General features: G+C 48.5%; 2 protein-coding genes across 4 annotated transcripts in view; one reads left to right on the top strand and one right to left on the bottom strand.

The window, feature by feature from the left end:
• SYN1 (synapsin I) overlaps positions 1-26,665 on the top strand; it is a 105,845-nt gene that overhangs the window by 42,806 nt on the left and 36,374 nt on the right. The window lies entirely within an intron of this gene.
• On the bottom strand, positions 1,023-17,169 carry TIMP1 (TIMP metallopeptidase inhibitor 1). The gene is made up of 6 exons (XM_028711590.2): positions 17,013-17,169; positions 16,166-16,330; positions 6,136-6,233; positions 5,166-5,283; positions 2,495-2,616; positions 1,023-1,299 (listed from the first exon to the last, which is right to left on the bottom strand). The coding sequence occupies exons 2-6, from the start codon at positions 16,293-16,295 to the stop codon at positions 1,093-1,095; spliced, it is 675 nt and encodes a 224-aa protein (XP_028567423.2). The 5' UTR covers positions 16,296-16,330; positions 17,013-17,169; the 3' UTR covers positions 1,023-1,092.

Here is a 26,665-nt window from a genome sequence, read left to right as displayed (position 1 = left end):
CTTTGCTTGGCTTCAGTCATTTCTCTTTCCTTAGCATCTGCTATCATCATCTAGCAACCCTCCCCCTTCCCAATCACCCTTTCCTTCTGTTTCCTCCTTGCCTTTAAAACAATGAACTACAGAGCTGCAGACAGGGAGTTTTTATTTTAAACTCTTCTTTCAACGCCTAGTATAATTGTTAGGCACAGTGGTGGTGCTGGAGGGGGGGACACTTCCAAACAGTCTATTGCTGTAAGCAGTTGCTCCATTCCTTCCTCTTCAAGCTGAGCCACAATCTGCAGGGAACAGTCCTCCACTGCCCGTGCTTGAGACCCTGCAGAGTGGCCTTATTGCCTTCGTTTCCTCCTCCTCCTCCTCCGAGGTTCTCTTGAGTACACTGCAAGCCCCTTAGCTACCTCTGTGGCATTAGGAGCCGCATTTGAACAGCTTCGAAGCTACATGGGGCTAATGATTATTATTGAAAGCAGATGCTTTGGCAGGGAGCAGCATTTCAGGTTTATGGGGAAGGAGTCAGAGGGCAGTTCCAGACTGTCACTATCTTCTAGTGGGATTCAAACACATGATGGCCAATTCAGGTTGTGCAGTTATGGTTGATGGGGAGATCTTGCGTGACAAGCCTACTCTCCCCAAATACTGGGCTTTTTGCCTGAAGAAGTGACAGGGAAATGCACTGAAAAGTGGCATAACGTTTGCTTTGGTACAAACAACTCCTTCAATAGCCAGGGTCAGCTCATCTCCCTGCAAACAAATGAGGCTGGAGGCTCAATAAACAGGTCACCTGGAAGGGCCTGCAGAAAATGTCAAGGTGGGAAGGGCTCTACGGCTCATTTTGAAGAAGATTCTCTCCCTGACCACTGAAGAGCAACATCTACAACTTCCCCTGGCTCTATGCCTTTTGCAGAAAACGTTTTGGCTCTTCTGGTTTTTCTTCCAGAAAAAGAACTAGAGGCTTGCTCTTAACAGAAACTTCAGATTTTCCAGGCAAAGAACGAACAAGGAAGAACAGGCGGGGGCAGAGAAGGTGGTTTGGAACTGATGTTTATTTTTAAAAGAAACAATCCAGAGATAGGAAGGGAAGGGTCCACAAAGAGATCACTGCCTCAGGAGAATTTTGCGAAGGGAGCCCGGCCCTTGAGTGCTCAGCGACTGCCAAGTGCAGAGGCCGGTGCTTTCGCCCCGGGGCAGGCAAGCCAAGCGTTTGGCCTGGAAGCCATCCCATATCCTGGACATGATCCCATCTGTCCACAGGCACTGGTTGTCAGAAGTGATGGAGCACGGCATGGAATTGCAAGGCACAACCTTTTTTTGAAGGAAGAGTGACACACAGAAACATGAGTGGACAGGCCCCCCTCACGCATCATAGCAACATCCCATCCCCCACCTCTGTTGACCAGTGGAAGCTGGTCCATGAGGACAAGACGGGCCCAAGACATTTTGGCACCTGAGGTTAGCCAGAAAATGGCACCCCCTCCCCACCAGGGAAGAAGGGGGAGGGGGAGATCTACATCAGGAACAAGTGAGGTGGGATAAGATCCATATCTGGATCTGCTTCCTCTGTGAATCGTCTTGCCTGAGGCAGTGACCTCACCTTGCCTCTTGGGTGAGCCGGTCCTGCAGGAGGGCAAATGGGGCACTGCTCCACCAACCTCATTCTGCCCTCAGCCAGCCCCCACTTGCCTGGCTTCTTACTTACATTTTGGAAAAATGAAGATCTGGATGCTGCCTCCATCCATTCTTCTTTTATTGTTAATGAACTATAAAATTTAACATCCTATTGGGGGGGTCTCTGTGCCTGTCATTGGCTCTGGCGCCACCTACTGTTGGTCTCCCTGCCTTTTGCCCTACCAGTTCCATTGCACCCCAGCCATCACAGCTGGTGATGTGTTAGCTCTGCCTTGCCCTAATCGTGAGGACCAGCCACCAGCGACTCACTCTGCCCCACAGGGCTTTCCCATGGGGAAGCCCATAGTTCCCAACAATTCATAGCCATTTTCTTCCACTCAGGGAGATCAAATGGGGGAGAGTTTCGCCAAAGACTCCCTTGCTCTCCACACTGGAGAAAAGGGGATGAAGGAGGGAGCCCTGAGCCATGTCAAAGAGGGTGAATGGGTGGAGTCAGTGCTGCTGACCCCTCAATCCTTGCTCAGTTTAAAATATGGTTCCTGTTAAAAAATAAATTAGGGTCCAAATAGGGTTGCCATATTTCAAAAAATAAAAACCAGGACACCCCAGGACAAAGCGGCACCTTTCGGACCCGCCCCCCGACATCAATTCTGCCTTTGTAATCCCGGACGTATGGCAGCCCATACGTATAACAGATAAGGAAGCACGTCTTTCATTAGACCCTTTGCTGCCAATGACATTGGCTTTTGAGCTAGACAGAGCTCTTCAGAGGCTGCATGCTTTCTCCTGGAGGGCCTGCCCCATCTGCAAGCATATGCCCTCCTGTCCCTGGGGTCCCTCTGAAAGGGTCTGCTGGGGGTCAGGTACTTACTGTGCAGTTGCAGCCCTTGCTGTAGTCTGAACTCAGGCCTCGCTTCTGTGCAAAGGACAGCTGAGACCACGGCTCGATGAAGGAGCAGGCTGTGATCATGGCACGGTCCCCTTCCAGCATGCCTGTTGGGAGGTGAAAAAACAGGTAAGACAGAAAAGATAAGTGTAAATACGGAGGAAGAGAATATAGAGGACTTGCTCACAAGGCCTTGTCACCCCCAGACCTTGCTTTCATAACTAAAATTGTAACCTGATGAGAGGTTTGAAGGTTTATCAATAACGCCGCGCATCTTTGCAAGCATAAGCAGGGTTGTGCATAATCTGCCCTTCGGTGTGTATGTGTGTAATAAAAGAATCTTTTCCTGGACAAATGCAAATTCCATGCTCCCCAAAAATTGAATTGTGTGACCTGAGTACATAATTCATATGAGACCATTTTGTATGAGTCATTTTTTTGCATCATTTGTTTAGTTTTGCCTGATTTATTCTGACTTTGGTAGTCATGGCTCAGGTTAGAAAGCCACGTGAGGTACTGAACCCCTTTGAGCATCTCATTCAGCCTTCCCTCTGCTTTTTGAGATTTCCGCTGTCATAACAGATCTTTAAAAACACAAGGGCTAGAAACCTGCTGCCACTGCTTCTTCTTAATTAAATGAAAGCTGATATTCTCAGTCAGTTGAATTTCATGCCCCAAACGACATTATGTGTTTTCTTGTGTTTCTTTGGAATCATGACCCATAGCTAAAGTATTCCTGGGAAGAAAAGAGATTTCACTAGTTTCCTAGGCAATCTACTCTGTTATTAAGCTGCCCTTTCAAAAAGACATGGTGTGTTTATTTATTTTGGGGGTTTTTTGGCCACTAGAGCAGAAAACATATTGTTCACATTCTTTTGTTACAAGCAGCTTTGAGGCCAGCCTAGACAAGCGCTCACTGTGAGATAAAACTATTCCTGGGCGGTGTCATCTTTGACTGTAGGGGTGCTCACATTCTTGATTACTCATCCATTTAAAAGAACAACTCACTGACTGCACATAGAAAAATTGGCTGTTGGCGGGAGGAGGCATTCTGGCCTGCCCCAAAACTATCCATGAGATGCTGGCATCCTTTGTGCAGCAACTATTCCACCTGCCTCCATGGGAGAGCATTCAGTTGACCAATCCCACTCCTGTATTCTGAAGAGGTGCTGTCCACATAGGAGTGCATGTCCAAGTCTGTTTTGGGGGCCTAATCTGGCCCACCGGTTGATTTAATCTGGGCCCGTGGCAATATATGTCCTTGGGGTAAAATCCTTTAAAAAGCTCATCAAGTTTGGGGTTAAATCCTAGCTCAACAACTTCAATCCTAAAAAAAGCGCAACAACTTTGGTCGGCCCTCACGCCTGTTCACTCCATCAAATCTGGCCATCTTTGGAAAAAGTTTGGGCACCCCTGAATTAAGCTGTTGGTCCAGATCAGGCCTGAGCTCTCTGACAAAAACTGGGATTAAAATGTTCAAAATCTACAGTATAAGGGCTACTCTGGATGCCCTTTCCCTTGGGTATTCATGATGATTTGTGCTCATGATGGTATCAGGGAGGTTACACAGGATTTCAATATGATTTGCACCTGGAAAGGTTTCAAAACTGCTTTGTTTCTGATTGGTGATTCTCCGTAACTTCCTCCTGAAATCTTGTAACTTCATAGCCTTCCATTGAAAACCCTCCCCAAACCCGTTTTTGTGTGCTCATGTCCAGAACCCAGCGCTCCCAAGGAGGTCTTGCACGAGGCTGACTTGTTCTTCCTCTCTTCTAAGAGGGAAGCTTTGTGAGTGACACAGCCCTGGGTGTCACGAAGGCCCTGGGCTGGTTGCGGCTGGTCCAGAAAGAGGAGAAGATTCAGATGGGTGTCAAAGCAGCCGCAGAACAAAACCATCCAGGATATCGCCAAACCCTTACACTGGTTGGCACTTTCTAAGAACATAAGTGGAGCCCTGCAGGATCAGGCCCATCTAGCCTAGCATCCTGTTCTCACAGAGGCCAGCCAGATGCAAACCAGGCGGCAGCAGCCGCAGCTGAGCAGAAGAGCCTTCTCCCCTCCTGCACTTTCCTGCAACTGTGATTCAGAGGCCTGCCAGTGGTCTGACCATAGCCATCCTGGTTAGTAGCCACTAATGACTTTATTCTCCATGAGTTTGTATAATTCTCCTTTCAAGCCATCCGACTTGGTGGCCATCACAGCCTCTTCACCCCTGTATTTCCCTATTCTCTCACTCATGGTGGTTCAAGACATTTAGACACCTGAGAGAGAAAATTCATTGGTGTTTGCTCCTGTAAAACAGCATGCAAGCGACAATTTGCTCCTTATCAGTGGGAACTTCAAACCTGCTGCCAAAGGCTTTTGTTCCTGTGACAGGGCTGGCCCTGATCCTGAAGGGCCCTAGAGCTGTCTATCCTTTCTTGTGCAGTTTGGCAGGGGGTGCCTCTGAGCATGTGCAAAGGGCATGTGCAAAGGGTACCATAGCCACTCCCCACATATCTAGACCTCGGTGACATGGCGCTCCTCTTGACAAATCCATGCTGCCCTCAAATGACTGTGAGCAGAGGGCCCATAGGCCTGCCTTCTTTCACTGAGGGTTATTTGTGAGTTTCAATTTGCCCCAAGTGCTCCCTGGCAAAAAGACGGCGCACCATACCTGCAATGACATATTCTTCTCCTTTGAGAGGACCCTTGTGTTCATAGCCGCAGAGGCTTTCCATGGCAGGAGTGTGGAGGAAACGGACATCTTGCATCTCCTCAGGACCCTTGTACACCTGTGCGGGGGGGGGAGGTGGGTCAGTGACCAGGAAGGGGCCAATAGAGGGACAGGTGCAGGAACAGGACTCTTCCCGGCTCTTACAGAAGTGGGGAAGAGGTTGTACTCAGGGGGAGCACATGTCTTGCATTCATGATTGTTCAAGCCCCATAAATTTAACTGATGATCATCATCATCATCATCACCTTAATGCTGAAGAAGGTTCTACTGTTGAGAAGGCTCAATCTTTTGCCACCTCATGTGAGCTCAAGGGAGTACCTGTCAGTGTGTTGCGGAGGCCTCGGGGGTGCAGACAGCCTTCAGAGGCAGGGAACCTGAGGGCTGCACGCCATTAGTGGTGGGGCCAGAGGCAAAAGCATCCTTAGCAATGTACACTTTGCCTTTGTGCTGCAGGCTGTTTTCCTGCCAGACAAGCATCCTCAGAGCTCAAGGGCACCTTGCAGCCCCCCCTTCCCATCTAGAGGGTGTTGCAGGGAGTGGGAGGTGAGGATGAAAACAAAGGAAAGGAAGGGGGGGACCAGCTGTTCTGAGAATGCGTACTGGGTGGCAGTGCAGAGCCTGGATAGCTGCATCTCTCTGCAAAAGCTTGCAAGGAAGAGAGGCAAAGTGCTCTCTTTGCATGGGAAGTTTGTAGGCTCAGCAAAGGCAGCATCTTCAGGGAATAGGGAAGGAGCTACTGAGGATGAGGAAGACTTGGCCGCTGCATTTTGTTGCTGCGTAGATCCAAGCAGGCTCACTGGCTGTGGAATGGGATCTCCACCAGCTTGTCCTGCCCACCAGCATAAGGGCGGCTTTAGGGGATCCCACTGGCGAGTCTCTGGGTTACATTATAGTAGCGGGAGAAGCTCACCTTGGTGGTTTTGATCTCGTGTCGCATCCACCACACTGGTTCCCCTATGGAGATGTTCACCTGCTGCTTGCTGACTCCCACAAATTTACCCCGGATCACTGCAGAGGAAAAAATGGTATTGCATCACAGTTTTTCTTCCATTCTCCCCAGCTCTCCTGGCTTTTGACCTTGACTTTCATATGGCTCTCTCCCATTATGCTATACCCTAAGGCAGTGTTTCCCAACCTTTTTTGGGCAAAGGCACACTTGTTTGATGAAAAAAATCTCGAGGCACACCACCAGTACAGCCCCGTGACGTCAGCGCGCAGCGTCGCGCCGGGAGGGACGCACGAAAGTGTAAGTTTCAATTTTTTTCCCTCCCCTCCTGTGTAAAGGGGAATGCACTCTGCTAAGTAAAGGCACTTGCCACAGCAGCGTCAACGTCACAGCACCCACCGGCACCCAAGAGAGAAGGGGTCTCAGCAGCCCTTTTGCCAGGAAGAGGAGCAAGAACGAGAGGAGGAGGAGGAAGAGGAAGAGAGTCCCCCCCAAAAAAAATTCTCCTTTTGATCTTCCTTATTTGCAATTCCTCATTGCAAAACAGCGGTTGATATAGAGCTGATTTTTTTGTTATTACAGTCCCCACCCCCTCACCTAGAAAAACACCCCCTGTCAATTTTATTATTATCATTATTATTATTATTATTCCCCGCCACTCTGGGAGGCTGAAGCCCTTTAAGGCTTCCTTCTGTCCACTCTCTGTGAATTACCTGCCCGGAGCGGGTTTCTGGGGGGGGGGGCGCTGCTGCCGGTGTCCTCCCCGTCGAGTCTCACCTTGCCCGGCGCGTGCCGGCCGCCCTTTCCCACACTCTGCCGGCTGCGCTGCCAAGCCCCGCGGCTCGGCCTGTCAGCGTTACCGGGCTCGGCGGGCGGTAATTCCCGAAGAAAGCCGGCGGCGCTTGAAGAGCTGGCAAGCCCCCATTTGCATGTCTGTTTTCCGCAGCCCTTGGAGAGGATTAAGTTCCCTCCTTCCTGCCGGGGAACCTCCAAGCTTTGGGGGTGGGGGGGAGGAGGCAGCAAAGCAAGGCAGGAAGGAGCGCGCGGCTTGGCTGGGTGAGCTTTGGCAGGGGCAGGGAATGAGAGCCGCGAGGCGGGCGCTGCGGGCGGAAGCGCTGCCCGCCGAGCTCGCAGGCAGCCAGGCAGGCAGACGGCGAGAGCCCCGCGCTGGGCGGCCTCTCCTCGCCGCCGCCGCCCCGCCTCTCGCCGCCCGACTCGCCCGCCTCCCTCCCACGGCAATGTTTGCAATCTTGCCAAAGGTTGCAGGCAGCTTTACCTGCAGCAATTGCATGTTGATTGCCCTCTTAAAAGACAAAGTCCAGCAACTGGAGGAACGTGTAGCTACGCTCCAAAGAATTAGAGAGCTGGAACTCTTCTTGGAAGCAACAGAGCACACCGTCTCCACCAAGGAAGAGACAGGGGACTCCCCTGAGAAGGTGGCTAGTTCACCAACACAGGAGTCAGATATATGGAGAAACGTGACTCAAAGAAGTAGGAGGCCCAGGGTTCGCTCTGATTGTTTAGAAATACGCAATCGCTTTGAGGTCCTTTCCCCTAGCATGGAAGACGAAGAGCAGACTCCATTTGAGGATCTCTCCCTCATTACAGTCGATCAGGTATATGAAGACGAGCAGCAAAGGCAGTCCTCAGGCAATGTCCAGGTGACCTTGGAACGGACAGCTCACAGAAGAACCCCGACCAGACCTAAGAGGAGGCGTGTGGTGGTGATAGGGGATTCCCTACTGAGGGGAACAGAAGCAGTGATCTGTGGGCCTGACAAGATGTCTCGGGAAGTGTGCTGTCTCCCCGGGGCTAAGATCCAAGATGTAACTGAACGACTGCAAGGAATCATAAAACCCACTGACAAATACCCCTTCCTCTTGGTTCATGTGGGAACCAATGACACTGCAAGCAATAGCCTCCAGAAGATCAAAAGAGATTACGAGGCTCTGGGCAGGAAATTGAAGCAATTAAATGCACAAATTGTCATCTCATCTGTCCTCCCAGTTGAACGACGTGGCCCAGGGAGAGAGGGAAAAATAGTGGAAGTGAACAACTGGCTTCGCAAATGGTGCAAACAGGAACGATTTGGATTCTTAGATCACGGAATGCAGTTTCTTGAAGATGGACTTCTGGCAAGCGATGGGCTGCACCTCACAACGGTTGGGAGGAATGTTTTTGCAAAAAATCTCAGAAACCTCATCAGGAGGGCTTTAAACTGACTAATGTGGGGGAGGGAGACAGTGCTCCTGAAGGTAGGAGTCTATCAATTGATGAAGATGATCATCCAAATGTCATAGACCGAATGGAGCAAAGAGCATGCAGACCTAGTGGTGGGAGGAGAAAATCCTTAAATAAGAGACACGGGGGAATGATTAATGGACTTCAATGTCTGTACACTAATGCGCAAAGCATGGGAAATAAACAAGATGAGCTTGAGCTCCTGGTACAGCAAACTAAATATGACATAATAGGAATCACTGAAACCTGGTGGGATAAATCCCACGATTGGAATGTAATAATGGAGGGATACAATCTATTTCAAAGAAACAGACCAGACAAGAAAGGAGGAGGAGTGGCGTTATTTGTCAGGGATGTGTATACCTGTGAAGAGATCCAAGATTTAGAACCTCAAAGCCAAAGTGAGAGCATTTGGGTCAAAATTAAGGGAGAGAAGAATAACAGTGACCTCATTGTGGGAGTTTACTATAGATCCCCAAGCCAAACGGAGGACATAGATGATGCCTTCCTGGAACAGATGACCAAGCATGCAAAAGGAAGGGAGATAGTAGTAATGGGGGACTTCAATTACCCGGATATTTGTTGGATGTCAAACTCAGCCAAGAGCATAAGGTCAAACAGATTCCTCACTGCCCTTGCAGACAACTTCATTGTCCAGAAAGTGGGAGAAGCAACAAGAGGAACAGCCATTTTAGATCTGGTCCTAACCAATGTTGATGACCTGGTTAGTGGGGTAGAAGTGGAAGGATCATTAGGCGCGAGTGATCATGCTCTTCTGAAGTTTACTATACAGCGGAAAGGAGCAGCCAAGCATACTAGGACTCAATTTCTCGACTTTAAGAAAGCCGACTTCATAAAGCTTAGGGAAGTGCTGGGTGAGATCCCATGGACAGTAATACTAAAAGGAAAGGGAGTTCAAGATGGCTGGGAGTTTGTTAAGAGGGAGATAGTAAAAGCACAACTTCAGGCAATACCAATGAGACGGAAACATGGAAGGTGCCTAAAGAAGCCAGGGTGGCTATCTAAAGAACTTTTAACTGAGTTAAGATTTAAAAAGGATGTGTACAAAAAATGGAAAAGGGGGGAAACCACCAAAGAGGAATTCAAACAAATAGCCAGCACGTGTAGACACAAAGTCAGAAAAGCTAAAGCACAAAATGAACTCAGGCTTGCTAGAGAGGTTAAAAGCAACAAAAAAGGCTTTTATGGGTATGTCCATAGCAAAAGGAAGAACAAAGAAACCGTGGGGTCACTCAGAGGAGAAGATGGTGAAATGCAAACAGGGGACACAGAAAGGGCTGAACTCCTCAATGCCTTCTTTGCCTCAGTCTTCTCCGATAAAGAAAACAATGCCCGACCTGAAGAATTTGGAGCGAATGATTCAGCAGAGGAAACACAGGCCAGAATAACTAAGGAGATAGTACAAGAATACTTGGCTAGTCTAGATGTATTCAAGTCTCCAGGGCCAGATGAACTGCATCCAAGAGTATTAAAAGAACTGGCAGATGTGATTTCAGAACCACTGGCAGTCATCTTTGAGAATTCCTGGAGAACAGGCGAAGTCCCGGCAGAGTGGAGGAGGGCAAATGTTGTCCCTATTTTCAAAAAGGGGAAAAGAGAGGACCCAAATAATTACCGCCCAGTCAGTCTGACATCAATACCAGGGAAGATTCTGGAGCAGATCATTAAGCAAACAGTCTGTGAGCACCTAGAAAGGAATGCTGTGATCACCAATAGTCAGCATGGATTTCTGAAAAATAAGTCATGTCAGACTAACCTGATCTCGTTTTTTGACAGAATTACAAGCCTGGTAGATGAAGGGAACGCAGTGGATGTAGTCTACCTTGATTTCAGCAAGGCATTTGACAAGGTGCCCCATGATATTCTTGTAAAGAAGCTGGTAAAATGCGGTCTTGACTATGCTACCACTCAGTGGATTTGTAACTGGCTGACTGACCGAACCCAAAGGGTGCTCATCAATGGTTCCTCTTCATCCTGGAGAAGAGTGACTAGTGGGGTGCCACAGGGTTCTGTCTTGGGCCCGGTCTTATTCAACATCTTTATCAACGACTTGGATGATGGACTCAAGGGCATCCTGATCAAATTTGCAGATGACACCAAACTGGGAGGGGTGGCTAACACCCCAGAGGACAGGATCACACTTCAAAACGACCTTGACAGATTAGAGAACTGGGCCAAAACAAACAAGATGAATTTTAACAGGGAGAAATGTAAAGTATTGCACTTGGGCAAAAAAAATGAGAGGCACAAATACAAGATGGGTGACACCTGGCTTGAGAGCAGTACATGTGAAAAGGATCTAGGAGTCTTGGTTGACCACAAACTTGACATGAGCCAACAGTGTGACGCGGCAGCTAAAAAAGCCAATGCAATTCTGGGCTGCATCAATAGGAGTATAGCATCTAGATCAAGGGAAGTAATAGTGCCACTGTATTCTGCTCTGGTCAGACCTCACCTGGAGTACTGTGTCCAGTTCTGGGCACCACAGTTCAAGAAGGACACTGACAAACTGGAACGTGTCCAGAGGAGGGCAACCAAAATGGTCAAAGGCCTGGAAATGATGCCTTATGAGGAACGGCTAAGGGAGCTGGGCATGTTTAGCCTGGAGAAGAGGAGGTTAAGGGGTGATATGATAGCCATGTTCAAATATATAAAAGGATGTCACATAGAGGAGGGAGAAAGGTTGTTTTCTGCTGCTCCAGAGAAGCGGACACGGAGCAATGGATCCAAACTACAAGAAAGAAGATTCCACCTAAACATTAGGAAGAACTTCCTGACAGTAAGAGCAGTTCGACAGTGGAATTTGCTGCCAAGGAGTGTGGTGGAGTCTCCTTCTTTGGAGGTCTTTAAGCAGAGGCTTGACAACCATATGTCAGGAGTGCTCTGATGGTGTTTCCTGCTTGGCAGGGGGTTGGACTCGATGGCCCTTGTGGTCTCTTCCAACTCTATGATTCTATGATTCTATGATTCTATGATTCTATGAGTCGGGCGGCGAGCACACGCGGGGCGGCGAGCGAGCTCCCTCCCACATCCCATCGCCGCTCGCTTCGGCCGGCCTACTGGGCTGTCGCAGGCGGAAGGCCTGCGCATGCGCGAGGTTTTCGCACCTTCCTCCAGTAGGCCGGCCGAAGCGAGCGGCGATGGGATGTGGGAGGGAGCTCGCTCGCCGCCCCGCGTGTGCTCGCCGCCGCCGCCCCGCCTCTCGCCGCCCGACTCGCCCGCCTCCCTCCCACGGAACACAAGGCAACGTTCCGCGGCACACTAGTGTGCCGCGGAACACCGGTTGGGAAACACTGCCCTAAGGAGGACCTTGCCAACAAAGGTCCGTATAGTTAAAGCCATGGTTTTCCCAGTAGTGATGTATGGAAGTGAGAGCTGGACCATCAAGAAGGCTGATCGCCGAAGAATTGATGCTTTTGAAGTATGGTGCTGGAGAAGACTCTTGAGAGTCCCCTGGACTGCAAGAAGATCAAACGCATCCATTCTTAAGGAAATCAGCCCTGAGTGCTCACTGGAAGGACAGATCGTGAAGCTGAGGCTCCAGTACTTTGGCCACCTCATGAGAAGAGAAGACTCCCTGGAGAAGACACTGATGCTGGGAAAGATGGAGGGCACAAGGAGAAGGGGGCGACAGAGGACGAGATGGTTGGATAGTGTTTTCGAGGTTACCAGCATGAGTTTGACCAAACTGCGGGAAGTAGTGGAGGACAGAGGTGCCTGGCGTGCTCTGGTCCATGGGGTCACAAAGAGTCGGACACGACTAAACGACTAAACAACAACAAAAGAAGGGATGGTGCAGGACGCTTGGGAATCTTGTCACCTCGGCTACGGTTTCTTCTGCGATTTGTCTGCTCTGCAGCCTCAGAGTTGCACCCAGACCTGCTCTTCTCACAAGGCCTGCAGCAGGGAACCACTGGCCCTCAGATGTTGCTGCACTACAACTCCCATCTCCCCTAAGTCTTGGCTCTGCTGGCTGAGGTGGATGGGCTTTGGAGCCTGACCACATATGGAGGACACCACAGGCTCCCCTTCCTCACACTCGATTTCCCCATAAAACTACACTCTCTTTCTCTTGTAAGGGTCAGAGTTTTGAAGTCCAACTTCTAACAGGGATGCCTCCCCTTGGAGTTAAGTCAGTGATGCTCTCCATACGGACTACCTCCCATCATCTCACCTCTGACTGTGCTGGCCATCTGATATCAAAAGCCCCCTGAACACAAAAAGTGGAGAGCGGGCTGTGACCACCTGGTGTTTTAAATGTAGACATTTAGATTCTGCTCTTTCAGTGCAAAATGTGCCACTCTGAGCAGCTTACAACAATAAACTGCATTACAAACAGCAATACAAAGGCTCAATGAAGAAGGGGGCAAATTCAGCCATTAAAACCAAATTATAAAAACAAAACAAAAGCTTGCTGGAACAAGGAAGTCTTCAGTAGTTTGGGGGGGGGGGGGTCCTGGTGACACTTTTCAGAGTTCCTAAAAAGCCACTGGACAGATTTTCCTGTTCATATACTGGAGTTGTTGAAACACCACTTGCATTTTAACACTCGCCTGTAGATCATTCACATTTTTGTCATAGATCTGCTAGGAAATGCAAAGTGAGATGTAATCCTCTTTGTAGGCTCTCCCATAATCTCCCTCCAAGCAGGCTTTTGGAGGAAACTGAGAGGAGGAGGGAGGTGTGTGTGTGTGTGCGTGTGTGTGTGTTTTGATTGGACTGCAAGTGGAAATCCCACTCTGAGCTTCTCCCCCTAGTCCAGCCAGGGAAGCTGCTTTCTCTGTGCTGTGTTGTGAGTCTGCAACCAAAGAGGACTCAAATTACTACCGCTTTGTGATGGGCATAGCTAGTGCTCTCCTCTGATTAGGTCCTTGGAGGGACTGTCGCTGGGGGCAGGGCATCTGCTCTGCATGCAGAAGGTTCCTGGTTCAACCCCCAGCATCTCCAGGTAGGGCTGGGAATGTCCCGTCTCTGAAACCCCAGAGAGCTGCTGCCAGTCAGTGTGTAGGCAATGCTGAGCTAGATAGTGCAGTACTCTGACTTGGTATAAGGCAGCTTCCTATGTTTGCATGCAGGAGGTCCCAAAGTCAGTCTCTGGTGCCTCCAGTTTAAAAGGATCAGGGAGCAGGTGATGGGGGGAAACCCTCCCTGGAAAATTGCTGCCAATCAGAGTAGACAATACTAGGCAAGATTGGCAAATAGTCTGACCCAGTGCCTTTTTCTAGAAAAATAGGTGCTGGCACTCACCATGAAGTTGTTACAGCAAGTGTCACACTTTTTAACAACAACAAAAGGGTCCCCTTGAGGACCCCCTGAAAAAAGCACTGGTCTGACTTGATAAAAGACCTATGATTGCAATTTTTGTTACTAGTGGCATAATAATATATTGATAACAGCTGAGATCAGGGTTTAGAACATGTAAACCAAATAAGTTCTGTTGTATTCAGTCACACTGGTGATATCTGTCTGCAATTGCCCTCCTGCTCCCCACCTCAGTGTTATATGAGTCCTGAGCCTCTTTCAATCCCAACCACTTTCTTTCATTCAAGGAAAGAACAGAAATCTTAAAAATTCAAAGGGTGAATCACCTAAGGAGCCCCTTCAGAGGAAGCCCTGTGCAAGGACTTCTGCTTGCACAAAAGGGCTCCCCACTTCTCCTTGGAACTGGCTGGGGGCGGGGAGGCTGGGAGAACTGCAGAAAAGCAGCTGGAAGGGACAAGAGGGGGCGTCATTCCATCTGGCTGAAGCGCTTGTGCAGATGGAAGATTTGTAATAGTGGGGCATTGCATCCCACCCCAAATTTAGAATGTGTAATAAAATAAAACAGCCCAGAATCATTTTATGTTAAAAATCTTTTTTAAAAAGAGACAAGAAAAGAAAGAGGCACATTTTTTAAATCAGACTCTAGCCTACCAGCTAAACATGCCCATTTGCCTAATTTATTTCAGTGACAGGGTCAAAGTTTCCTAGTGACAGTTCTGGGGGGCAAAATTAATTGCCGGATTCTATACTGACTGTAGCTGAGGTACATAAGGGAAGACGTATCGATTGTATACTGCCAGCAGGGGGCAGTGCAGGGCATATTTACTTATTATCAAGTGCGCACTATTGCAGGACTTAAAAATGCTTCTGAAGCACTTTCAAGGGGGTGTTAGCAAGCACAAGTATTGAAACAGTTCCAGGAGCGTTTAGAGGGGATAAAACCTCAGCATACCATGATATATGACCAAGTTTCCATTTGCGCTGCCAACCTTCGGTTTGTGTGGTGTTTGGGTTCCTGCACTTCTAACAACTGCCTGGTTTGCAGAAATTTCGCATGTGAAGCTTTTTCTGGGATGGAGATGAATTGTTGGGGGAAGGTTCAATTGCCAAACTTATCCGGTAGCTGAAGATGAGGAAGACCCAAGAGCCCTGCTAGAATCCTCATCTTCAACATCCTCATCACCATCTTGGGGCGCTTCCAGATAACCTGTTTATTGACTCTGTGTCCTGATTTGTTTGCAGGGAGTTTAGATGACACTGGCTATTTAATGAGCAATTATTCAGAGGCTTCTGTGAGGATGTTAGATGACAATGCACCAAAGTGAGGTGGTTCTGCGCTTTCCAGTGCATTTCCTCCTCACTTTCCTTACTACAAACTTTCAACTACAACTGTGCAACCAGAATTTGCCAGTCTCCCATCTGAAAAGAATGAGAGTCTGGAAGCCCCCCTCAATCCAATTGCCCTAGGCGTGCTGAGATGATGGGCGGTTCTTCTGGGTATAAGCGCTCACCACAGGGAAGTAATCCAGAGTGAAAGCATTGCTAGTGACTTCAAAGTCTGACTACTCAAGTGGCATTGGTATGCCATCAAACCCTTTAAAGGACTGGATGTGAACACACAGGCTGTTGGTACAGGAAGGGGGGAATGTGTAGATTTGCCAACTTAGTTACTAGCAGGTTTATGCACCTAAATAGTTTGTGGTCTGTCTACAGCCTAATGTAGCCTGAGACATGTTAGAGAACAATGGTCTTCCCTTTTATAAAAATACCTTTGTATTAGGTCTACCAGGCAAGTGGCTATTTGCAACCCTGGGGCATAGTGGTGAATTTCAGTTTATGGGAGTGATGGATAGAATTCACAGAATCATGGAATCATAGAATTATAGAGATGGAAACGACCCCGAGGGTCATCTAGTCCAACCCCCTGCATTGCAGGAAACTCAACTAAATCATACATGGCAGATGACCAGCCCACCTCTGCTTAAGAACCTCCCAGGATGGAGAGTCCACCACCTCTTGTGGGAATCTGTTCCACTGTCAGACATCTAGGACAGAGGCAGACGACCACATTCCCTCATGGACAACCTTCTTGGGGGCTGCATGACCTAGTGGTAGGAGGGACTAGAGGTAAAAGGGGGCGGGGCTTGCCTTTTTACAGTAGGTTGCATTCACACACTTCTAGCCAGGCAAGCAAGCAAGAGGCATTACGACTGTTTAAGGACACAGAATAGCCAGGCAAAAACATGTGAGGAATACGTGGAGCAGGACAAATGAGGGGTGTGGTCCTGGGAAGAGTCCAGAGGGCTGACGAGGGCCACATTCAATGCCTGAGCATGAGCCCCCCCCCCCACACACACAAGAAGAGCATTAGGAGTCAAAGGGGAAGCTGTGCCCCAAAGGGCAGAGGAAGTCAGAGAGTGCCGAGAGGAGGAGGGCAGTGCGTGGACTTCAGCCGCGTCCAGAGACTCACCAACATCAGCATAGCAGTATGCGGATTGGGGGTGCCGGGGGGCACAGGAGCAGGCTGCAGTTGGATCCCCCAGCAGAACCAGAAGGAGGAAGCTGGCCGTCAGGAACCCACACACTTTAGAGGTGTCCATTTTTAACCCAAGGAGAGAAGTGACTCAGTCGTGACCTGGAAGGCACAGAGAGAGAGAGAGAGAGAGAGAGAGAGAGAGAGAGAGAGAGAGTTGTTTCAGGAGAGGGACCTTCAGAAAAAGGGGTGGGAACATCATCCACAGAGTAGCACCTGCAAGGGAGTTCTCTAACCCTGGCTGAACAAAGCTCTTTGTGTCCCGGTTTTGTGGGTTGGGCAGGATCGAAAATCAGGGATGGGAGGAGAGAAGGATCACTTGGCATGGGGACAGGCGGGAAGGACCCCAGGGACAGCTCCCTCCACCCTGGGTGGGTGCCACCCAAGCTGTGCAGTGGATTCCTCTCCCTGTGGGGACACCCCACCCAGGCTGGGGCAGTGGGTTGAAAGGGGGAAGCCGTAGCAGGAAGGGCAGTCAAGCGCCTGGGATTCCTGTGCCAGCGTAGGAAACTGCTGGGAGGAACCGGGGCCTTGGGAATCCGCAGACGGGCTTCGGCTTCCTTCCTCCACAGGTCTGGGGGCTGAGCAGTGGCGTAGCGTGGGTTGTCAGCACCCGGGGCAAGGCAAGATTTGCGCCCCCTAACCCGTGGATTTGCGCCCCCTAACCTGTGGATTTGCCCTAACCCCAGATGTTGCGCCCGGTGCGGCCGGCCCCCCCTGCACCCCCCACGCTACGCCACTGGGGCTGAGGGGTCTTTCTTTCTGCCTGGGGCCCTTCGCTCACCTTGCTCTCTGCCGCTGCTCTCTGGGCGTGCGCTGCCCGTTCAGCCTGCAGCTCCTGGGCTTTCGGGCTGGTATTTAAAGCTCACCCCACTTTCCCTCGCCTCTCCTCCCCCTGCCTTTCCTGTCTGGGCTGCCAAATGGGCGTGACAGCAGCAGCCTGTGGTTTTGAGCGAGCCATGCCAGGGTGGAGCGCCTCTTGCCTCAAGGGAGAGACGGGGAAGGCGGGAGGGAGCAGCTGCAGGCAGCCCCCACCCCCCAAAAAGGGTGAGCGGAAGTTTGGGATTACTCGGTTAATTGAAAGAAAGTGATGGTGGTTGTTTCGACGGCTGGCTTCTAAGACGCACATCCCTCTGGAGCTCCCAGAGTGTTACTCTTGTACTCTGGACTAGACTCTTTCCTTCTCGGTTTGATCACTGAAATTTCCTCCTTCGTTCTTCCGGGTTACAGTGTGTTGGTAACTACCTTCGTGTCACAGAAATTGGCATACTGAATAAGTGAGATAGAATCATAGAACTGTAGAGTTGAAAGGGACCCTGAGGATCATCTAATTCCAGAGTCCAACCCCTTGAATTAGCAGGAATATGCTGCTGTCCCATGCAAGGATCAAACCTGCAAACTTGGATTATCCGCACCAGGCTCTAACCAGCTGAGCTATCCATGCAGATGGCATTTCTTACTGAACGAATCAGTCTGTGATTTTTAAGTCTGGGCAAGCTTCTGAGTTTCACAGAACTTCTCTTTTGGTAAAATAAGCATTCCAATGACAGGAGATTGCAGGAAGCAATTCATAAGGGAGCGAGGCAGATTTCTGCACCTCTTGGAGACTCTGAAAGCTCCGTTTGCCTCCTCCTCCTCCTCTTAATTAACTGCCTTTCGCATATATGTCTCAAGGCAATGTACATAGTATAGCAAAAACAGCAGAGAAAATAACTGCAGGTGAACTGAAACACAATAAAAGGAGACAACCATGGCAGAGACAACCATTCACCCAGTTGGGAAAGCTGGTCAGAACAGAAATGGGGTAGTTTGGAAAATAACTTGGCTACAAGATGAGCTTTTGCACGGAAACAAGCCAGGAGCTCCAGATGCAAGTTTGGCAACATGCAAACGGGCTTTTTCAGGGTGTTCCTTGCTTGTGGAGTGCTTTCCCCAGGAAGGCTTGCCTGCTACAACCGTTATTTTTAGTTGCCAGGCCCTTAAGAATTTCAAGTCCTTGTGGCCTCCTTTAGTGGGGCAGGCTCTCTAAGTTATGTCTTTTAATTGTATAGTTGTGGGGTTCTTTAAGGTTTTCATTGGGGGTTTTTTGTAATTAGTTTTAGAGTTTATATTGTGTTTGTAAGTTGCTTTAGGTCACTTGTGGGAAGAGTCACTACTAAATATTATTATCAGTAATAATAAGTTTTAAGATGTTTCTGGAAAGTGCAGAAGAGTGTTGAAGAGCCCTGTGAAAATAATTCTATGCAAACACAAAAACTTCCACCTCCTTTGAGCTCCTAGCTTTCTTCAGGGCCAAAGGTCACACTGGCAGCTAAGTTCATTTCCAAAGCACCCCATGACGTCTCCTCACCTCTGCTACTCCTCTTCTGCTGTCTCTCAGGATGAGCCCCAAGGCTATCCCTGATCAAGCTGGAATGTGTGTGCAACTTCTGTGCCATTCATAGAACCTCACAAGCATGTCTTTTCAAGTTAGCTAAGGTCACAGCTACACTTACCTTTGAATCCCTCTTATACCACTTTAGCAATCGTGGCTTCCCTCAAAGAATGCTGGGAACTGTAGTTTGTTAAGGGTGCTGGAAATTGTAGCCTCGTGAGGGGTCTCCTAACAACTCTCAGGACCCTTAACAAACTTCAGTTCCCAGCATTCTTTGGGGGAAGCCAGGACACTCACTCTCCCCCCCCCCATGTGTGTGTGTGTGTTTATTGCAGGTATATTCTGCAACACGTAATTGACTCAATATTAGTGCATTAATGATGGATGTCTTTATGACTGCACATCATTCCGCTCTGTTATTTGTCCTATGATGTTCTCCAATGTTACTGTGTTACTGCTGTTTGGAGGCGCCCTCTTAGTGCAGCAAAAGTGGGACAAAAAATAAACCGGCATTTTTATGGTATAAAAAGGTGACAGGATTTTAGCAGGAAGTGACGGGGCATGCACCAAATAGAAATGAAGCAGTGTGATCACCTGAAACATTTGCAATGGAAATGTGATAGTGTATAATCTCCCCAATAATGTTTTGATATGTGAAATTAAAAGGACTTTGCATTGTTTTGTAAGACGCCTTGGGAATCCTGTTGGAACCTGAAAGTGCAGGATGCTAATTGCTGTAGAAATAATATGAAAAAGTGGTGCTTGCATAGCTATCCCTGACCTTGGTTTGGCCTCAGTGATGGCACAAGACTAAGTTCCTCTACAGCACATGTTGCTGCCACGGACTTTCGTGTTCCCCCACTTCTGGTGCTGACCTCAAGGACCATGCAGAAGGTCACCGGGTGGCTCATACAATTGCACGCTGGTGTATGACTCAGGAAAGGGGATCCTAGGTCTTTTCTTCACCACTGCTCAGAAGTACAACTCAGCAAATAAAGAGCCCTGAATGTTGCTCCATTAGAGTGTGGGGATTTTGGGGTCACGTTTCCTATCTTGGCTCCAAAGTTGGGTGCAAACCTTCCAGTCTCACCTGCTTTCCAAGACCAGGACTAGAAGATCTGGTTGTAGGAAACTGAACGGGCAGGCCTGGGCATATGAACTTGGCAAGAGTTCTCCTTCAATATGCAGACATTTCTGCTGCAAACACGGAGGCTCAGTATGGATGCTGCCCAGTCTTCTAACCACAGCTAGGAAAGTGAGATCACCCTGAGGGCATTGGTACTACTCCCGCTTCCAACGCTCCCTTCCATTTCCAGAGCTACCCATGGGTAGCATTGCTGGGTTTTTTCCTAACTGTGGTTTGTTCAAAACTACAACATGGAGGTTAAGCGTGGTTCTCAAGCTGCAGTGCAAACCTAGCAATAACCACTGTTTGCACCAAAAATAAAAAAGAGTGTGGAATTAATTTGCAAGAGTGAAGGGTGCATGAGAAGTGTGAAGGTCCCCAATGTTCTAGTTTCATGGTTTTAAGAGATTGGGCAGCAGACACTGAGATCTTGCTCCGAAGGCCTTCTGGCGCTTCCCTCACTGACAGAAGTGAGGTTACAAGGGTTACAAGAACAACCTCTTCATCCATGGACTACGCAGATGACACAGCCTAAGGTGCACTCCATCCTGCCGTGAGCTTGTGGTGCTTCCAACTGGGTGAAGTGGGTGATGGCACAGAATGTTCTGCTCAAGGAACAAAGAAAACAGACTGTTTGCAGTCCAGCTTGTGTGAAGGGAGGAAGATCTGTCCTCTTGGCTGGAATTCAAACTCACCGGCCGGTTCTTTGGACTGTAGGTATCTACTAGTCACAAATTTTCCAGCATGTCTGTGGGATCTAATGGGCCAAAGTAGATTGGGTTTGGAAAAAGAGCCACCTGTGTTCTATTTCTATCCTGTGTGTCTCTATGGTTTGAGGAGAGAAAGGTCAGGAGGAAGGCTGTGGTCAAAGAAACGGCTGAATGAAAAGGGAAAGTGAGATTTTCCATTCATCACCAGCAGGAAATTAGGCAGTGTTTTTGTTTATGTTTGATCTGCAGTGTTTAAGGATGAGTAAAAGTTATTGGGAAAGTGAGATAGGCAGGGAAGGCCCCTGGCGATGGAGCATCATCAGCTCCCCCCTGCTTCCTCACTCCCCATCCCTCCAGGGCTTCTGCCTCCTGCCTGGTTTGCCCCCATTTCTCTCTTGCAAAACCCCCTCAGGGCATCAGGAGTCAGGGAGCAGCAGTGACATAAGGGGAACAGAATGGGAACCAAAAGGTGACGGTCAGGAAGGAGGAGGAGGAGGAGAATGGGCCCACACAGTGACTGTTGAATGGGTGGGGCAGAAGCTGAGTGATATGTGTCGTGCCTCAGGCCATATTGCATATTTTCGCAATTCTCATCCTCTCACCCTACTCTGGTCTTACATCATAGTTATCATTAATAATGAGGAGATACTTTGCATCTATACAACGTTTTAAGGGGGTTGACAACACCTTACACCCACTAACTTAGTAGGCTTAACAACTATTTTTTAAGGAAGACTAGTATTATCCCTGGGACGTGTGTGGCACTGTGGGTTAAACCACAGAGCCTAGGACTTGCCGATCAGAAGGTCAGTGGTTTGAATCCCAGCAATGACGGGGTGAGCTCCCATTGCTCGGTCCTTGCTCCTGCCAACCTAGCAGTTCAAAAGCACGTCAAAGTGCAAGGAGATAAATAGGTACCGCTCTGGTGGGAAGGCAAACGGCGTTTCCGTGCGCTGCTCTGGTTCGCCAGAAGCGGCTTAGTCATGCTGGCCACATGACCTGGAAGCTGTACGCCGGCTCCCTTGGCCCATAAAGCGAGATGAGCGCCACAACCCCAGAGTCGGCCACGACTGGACCTAATGGTCAGGAGTCCCTTTACCTTTATAGTATCATCCCTCTATTGCAGATGCAGGAAATGGAGGCCAGGAGAGGAGCCGTTTGTTTAAGGCTGGTAGCTACCATGTTCATGGTGAACTCATGTCTGTGGTGAGATTTGGGAGCAGTTAAGGACCCCCCCCCCCTGCAAGTGAAGACAGGCTCTGGCCGTTTGGGCAGACAGGACTGATCGTGGGTCCACCAGTCAAGAAGGCGGTTTCTGCCTGTGCTGTAGAGGGAAGTGAGGGGCGGGTGGGGCTCATCCACCTGAGAAGGAATCCCATCTAGGAGAAGAAAAACTCTGATCTTAGACCTCTGCTGCCTTGTGGGATATCTTTGGGGTAATAAAATGCTAAGAAGTAAACCCTGCACAAATCCAGAGTGGAGTCCCTGAGGTGGTTGGATGCCTCCTCTCAGCAACTCCTCCAGCCAAAGCAAGTGCCAAACGTCTTGCTCTGCTTTCCTTTGGCCCACAGCAGCAAGACTGGGGGGGGGGGTCTTGTTGTCTGGCCAGCCCAGAACCTCCAGACACACGGCCCAGGCTTGCACCCCGGGAAGGTGACTTCGGTGCTGCTAATAAAGTGGTTTGACTTCACCCGCAAAGACGCACTCCATTCTCTCTTGAGAAAGACGCATACCAACAATATATTGGTGTAACTATACAAGTATATACATGTGACATATACAATGTACACAAAGGTTCTCTGTAACATGCTCATTGGCCTCTTCTTCCAGACTGTTTTCAGTTTGCAGCCAGATGCCTGTCAGTTTGAGGGGCTTTGCCAGTGATTGTCATGACAACCAACAGAGGCCCTGCAGGGAACTGGTTGAGTTCCCTCCCCGCATTCCTTCCATGTCCCTGCCTGGAGGGTTGCTGCTGCCACCAGGGAGAAGGAGGTTTCTCTCTGGTGGCCCTAAGGCCCCCTGAGATGCTGGTCCCTCCAACATTACATGTTTTTAAGTGTGTTTTGAAAAACTTCATTTATTTGAACTACCTTTTCTTAAACAAAGTCTCTCAGTGCCACAGGTTTTTAATGATTGAACTGTTTTGCAAATACTGCTTCTATGCTGCTGCTTTATTTTATTTTTAGGTAAATTGACTTAGATATTCACAAACTGTATGGTGTTTCATTATGTTTTTTAAAATAATAATAATAATTCATTAGTCTCTTGAGTTGCCTTGTGAGGGATATGAATGCTAATGCTAAGAATTCTAATTCATAGGCCACCTGGTGATGGGAGGCACCTGCTAGGCTACTTGGTAGTGCAGAAGTCTAGCGGTTCCAAGCTGCTTCCCACATTCAGCCCTAACAGGCTCACTAGTTCCTGCCCTCTGCTGACTTCATCCGTGAGAGCTTGGGGTGCCATCCCTTGAAATCTCAGCTGGAGCAACGGCTGGCTCACGAGTGACCATCAGGGCTTTGGGATGCCTGTTGAGTGGGCTGTCTCCACTCCTCCTTTAGCTACGTCCCATCATGTTATGCTCCGTCTCCATCCATATAATGTGTGGTGTAGTGGTTAGAGTGTTGGACTAGGACCTGGGTTCAAATCCCACTCAGTCATGAAACTGGCTAGGTGACCTTGGGTGAGTTACCAGCCTGCCTCACAGGGTTGTTGGGAAGATAAAACGGGGAGTGGGAAAACCATGTGTACCATCCGAACTCCTTTGTGGAAAGGAGATAGAATCACCATCACCATCATTCATAGTAGTAAAAGGACATAGCAGCAGGTGAAGAGCCCTGCTGGGTCAGACTAGTTCCCTACTTCTCACCCCAAGGCAGGAGACGAATGCGAGATCCCTCCTCTCTCTCCAGAGACTGGTAGTCAGTGACGTGCTGCCTTGATCTAGGAGGCAGCCTGCAGCCATCATGACTAGTAGCCTTTTGTAAGAGCAAGTCTCCTTCCTCCATGAGTTGTCTGATCTCCCTTGAAAGCCATCTAAGCTTGTGGCCATCACCACTTCCTCTGGGCACCAAATCCCACAAGCTGGTTAATGCCTTATATGGAGGGGTGATTACATTCATGCCTCCCAAATCTGTTGCCAAATCAGTTTCTAGTATTATGGGAGAAGGACTATTCTATCTCTGCCTGCTTCCTTCCTTCACATATCATGTTTATCATATCTCCCCACCTCATTGCACACACACCCATAAACTAAAAATCCCCAAACCCTTTCATATGCAGAAAATTCTCTTCCAACCCTGTGGATTATTTGCCATTTGCTGTACCTTTCACTTCTTTTTGCTATCCTTTCTGAAGCAGGAGAGACAAACAGAATTAAAAATGGAACTGCTCCTCAGATCTCTATAAGGGCATTATAATGCTGCCTGTCTTATTTTCAAGTTACACATGTTATGAATGTACATTTCAGGAAATGCAATGCCTTTGCATTCCCCTGCGTGGATGCTTTTGCTGGCACAGTGCTGCAACCCACACCCACTGATGGTGCAGGCAGTGACCTTGTGTCTTTGCAGCGGTCAGTGCTGCTTCCCTGGACTGTGGTCGAGAGAGAACTGTGCAGTTATCCCTCTATGTCCAGTGGGACCTGTGATTCTTGAGCATCAACCCCACTGCACAGCAATACGCTTTCGAAAATTGGGGGGGGGGGGTTTCAAAAGCAGCATGTGATGTGCATGAATGCATCTGTTGTTCAAGGGGTAGGGAGAAGTGGCATGTCTCACTGACTCTTGACCAAAGCTGTTTTCTATTTAAAAAATAATAATAATTGCTTTATTAGTTTTAAAAAGAAAAAACAGTCAACAAACGAAAAACCAAAAGGTAATACAAATTACTAAAAGTAAATAGATTTCTTACAACACAACTTCTATTATGACTGCCAGTCACACCATCAAAGGACCAGAGCTGTTTTCTAGAGTCCACAGTGACTCGTAGGAGCCTGCCCGATGGCCTCTCCCTGATCCAGGGTCCCGGGAGGGATGGAAAGGACCCTACATCAGCTTCGATGAAGCACCCTTCCTTTCCACTTCAAGAACTCATGGGCTTCTTTTGTAACTTAAGGCTCTGTTTATTATATTTTTAGTCTGCCTTACAAATGGGCCCCTTGGGGAAGTCAAAGGAAGGGGCCATCTTCCCTCCCCATCTCCATATTTCTGACTTTATGTGATGTGTTTCATTGTTACAGGATAAGAACAACAAAATGTTCTTGGGGCGCTTAAAGGCTTTCACTATTTTTGATGGGATTTGGGGCTCATTCATACTCACTTTTTGCTCTGTGCTTTCTAAGCAGAGGTCCACACTTTCAAGCTCAGTGTCAGAGTGCTTTTTTAGTCTTCGTCGCCCCCCCCCCCATTCTTTCCCCAGGAAATCCTGCTCTTTAGTGCTGAATGAGATCCAACACCTATTTGGGGTTTCAGTGAACTGCCGGTTGTTCCGATTTAGCGATAAAGAGCAGGTTTTTGAGGGGAAAGCACCGGGGTAAAACAAAAACAGCAAATAAACAAAAACTGCCTGGACATGGAACTTGAAAGCACAGGTGTGTGCCTAGAAACGCAGCCCCAAAGGAAGTCTGCCTGGACCCTTTGTCACCTGCTGGCAAATGCAAGTTGCACAATTAGATTTGATTGAGGGGTCTTGTGTTTGCCCCAAAGATCAGACTTTTTGCAGTAATAAAAGTGACAGGAAAATGTGCTGGGACATGTGGGTACCATTAGGAACATGAGAAGAGCCCAGCTGGATCAGGCCAATGGCCCATCTAGTCCAGGATTCTGGTCCGCACAGTGGCTGTGGGAAGCCTGCAGGCAGGATCTAAGCGCTTGCTGGATTTGATGCAACATCATCTCACCTCCCTGCAAGCAAATCAGAATGGATGATCACTTTAAATAGCCAACACCTTCCATTCTCCCTGCAAAACAAATTAGTACATATGCTCAGTAAACAAGTGGCCTGGAAGTGTTGTTAAAATATGTTAGTGTGGGGTGGTTGTTGTTTTTCTGCAATTTAAACCCTGGTTTGAGCCATGCTGTGAATCCCCCTGCTACCAAAATATCCAGACTTCTTCCCCGCTCCCTGTCCTGCTTTATTAGCTTTGGGTCGGCAATTGCTTGAATGCATGACCTAGATTTTATGGAAAACCTGAGTAGAATGAACTGCATTGATTCCTGGAGAAAACAGCTAATATGGACTGGAGGGACTGGAGGTGCTGAGCTGACAGGAGGCTCATGACTGGAGAATGCCGTCTCAGGACCAGTGATGATGAGCGGCCCTTGCCAGTCTAGGGTCCCTGCGCTTGCAAGATGAATGGATTGCCTCCTGGGGTCATTTATTTATTTAGGCATGAGCACCTGCTCATTTTTATATGACAAAAGTGAAATAATTAGAGTTTTACTTCCAGTGTGATGTAGTGGTTAGTGTGCTGGAAAAGGATACTGGTGGCAGGTGAAAGAAAACAACAGCAACAGCGGCAGCAGTAAGCAAATTAAACTACCTCTGTACTGCTCTAGTAGTAGTAGTTTACCATACTTAAAAAAGATATTTTAGTATTTCAATTACTGTTATTGCTACTAATCCTATTTAATAGCTGTTGTACAGAGTTGCACCTCATCACTGGATGAGCCATCGCTGTGTGGTGCATTTTTGTGTGGGTCTTCTACTGCTCCACCCTTGAGCTGGCTGCAGGCTTTGCTCTGGGCAAAAAAAGATTTGGCCTTTAGTCATTTCTGGACTGTGTCATTTCCGATGCAGCTCTAGGACTTTGAGCAGGAAGCTGCCTGCCCCTGGTTCTTCAGGCTCGGAGATGTAAACCTTGCTTTGGCCTTCGTGATCTTGTTAATTAAGGCGCATAAACTCTTTCTAAGAAGTTGTAAAAGCCAAAGCTTGGCCTGCTATCCAGTTGCAACAGCACATCACGAAACTCATATAAATGACTCAGAGTACCCAGGGAATACCATTTTGGATTGCGCCAGGTGTGGTGTTGTGCTGACGTAAAAGTGTAATGGAGAGCTTTGTTTCTGCAAGTGTCATTTGACATCTAGGGCCTGGTTTCTTTTCCCCCCAGTTCATATTTATTGGTTTTTAACAACAGAAATGCTTTCTTAATGTAAGGTCACAGTATAAAGTTTCAGTTTCTTGTTGATGTACATGTGTTTCTAAATCATAATAAAGAAAAACAAATA

This window comes from Podarcis muralis, chromosome 17 (assembly GCF_964188315.1).
Source record: "Podarcis muralis chromosome 17, rPodMur119.hap1.1, whole genome shotgun sequence".
In the NCBI taxonomy this organism is placed as follows: domain Eukaryota; kingdom Metazoa; phylum Chordata; class Lepidosauria; order Squamata; family Lacertidae; genus Podarcis; species Podarcis muralis.
This window is presented reverse-complemented; position numbering and strand designations above follow the sequence as displayed.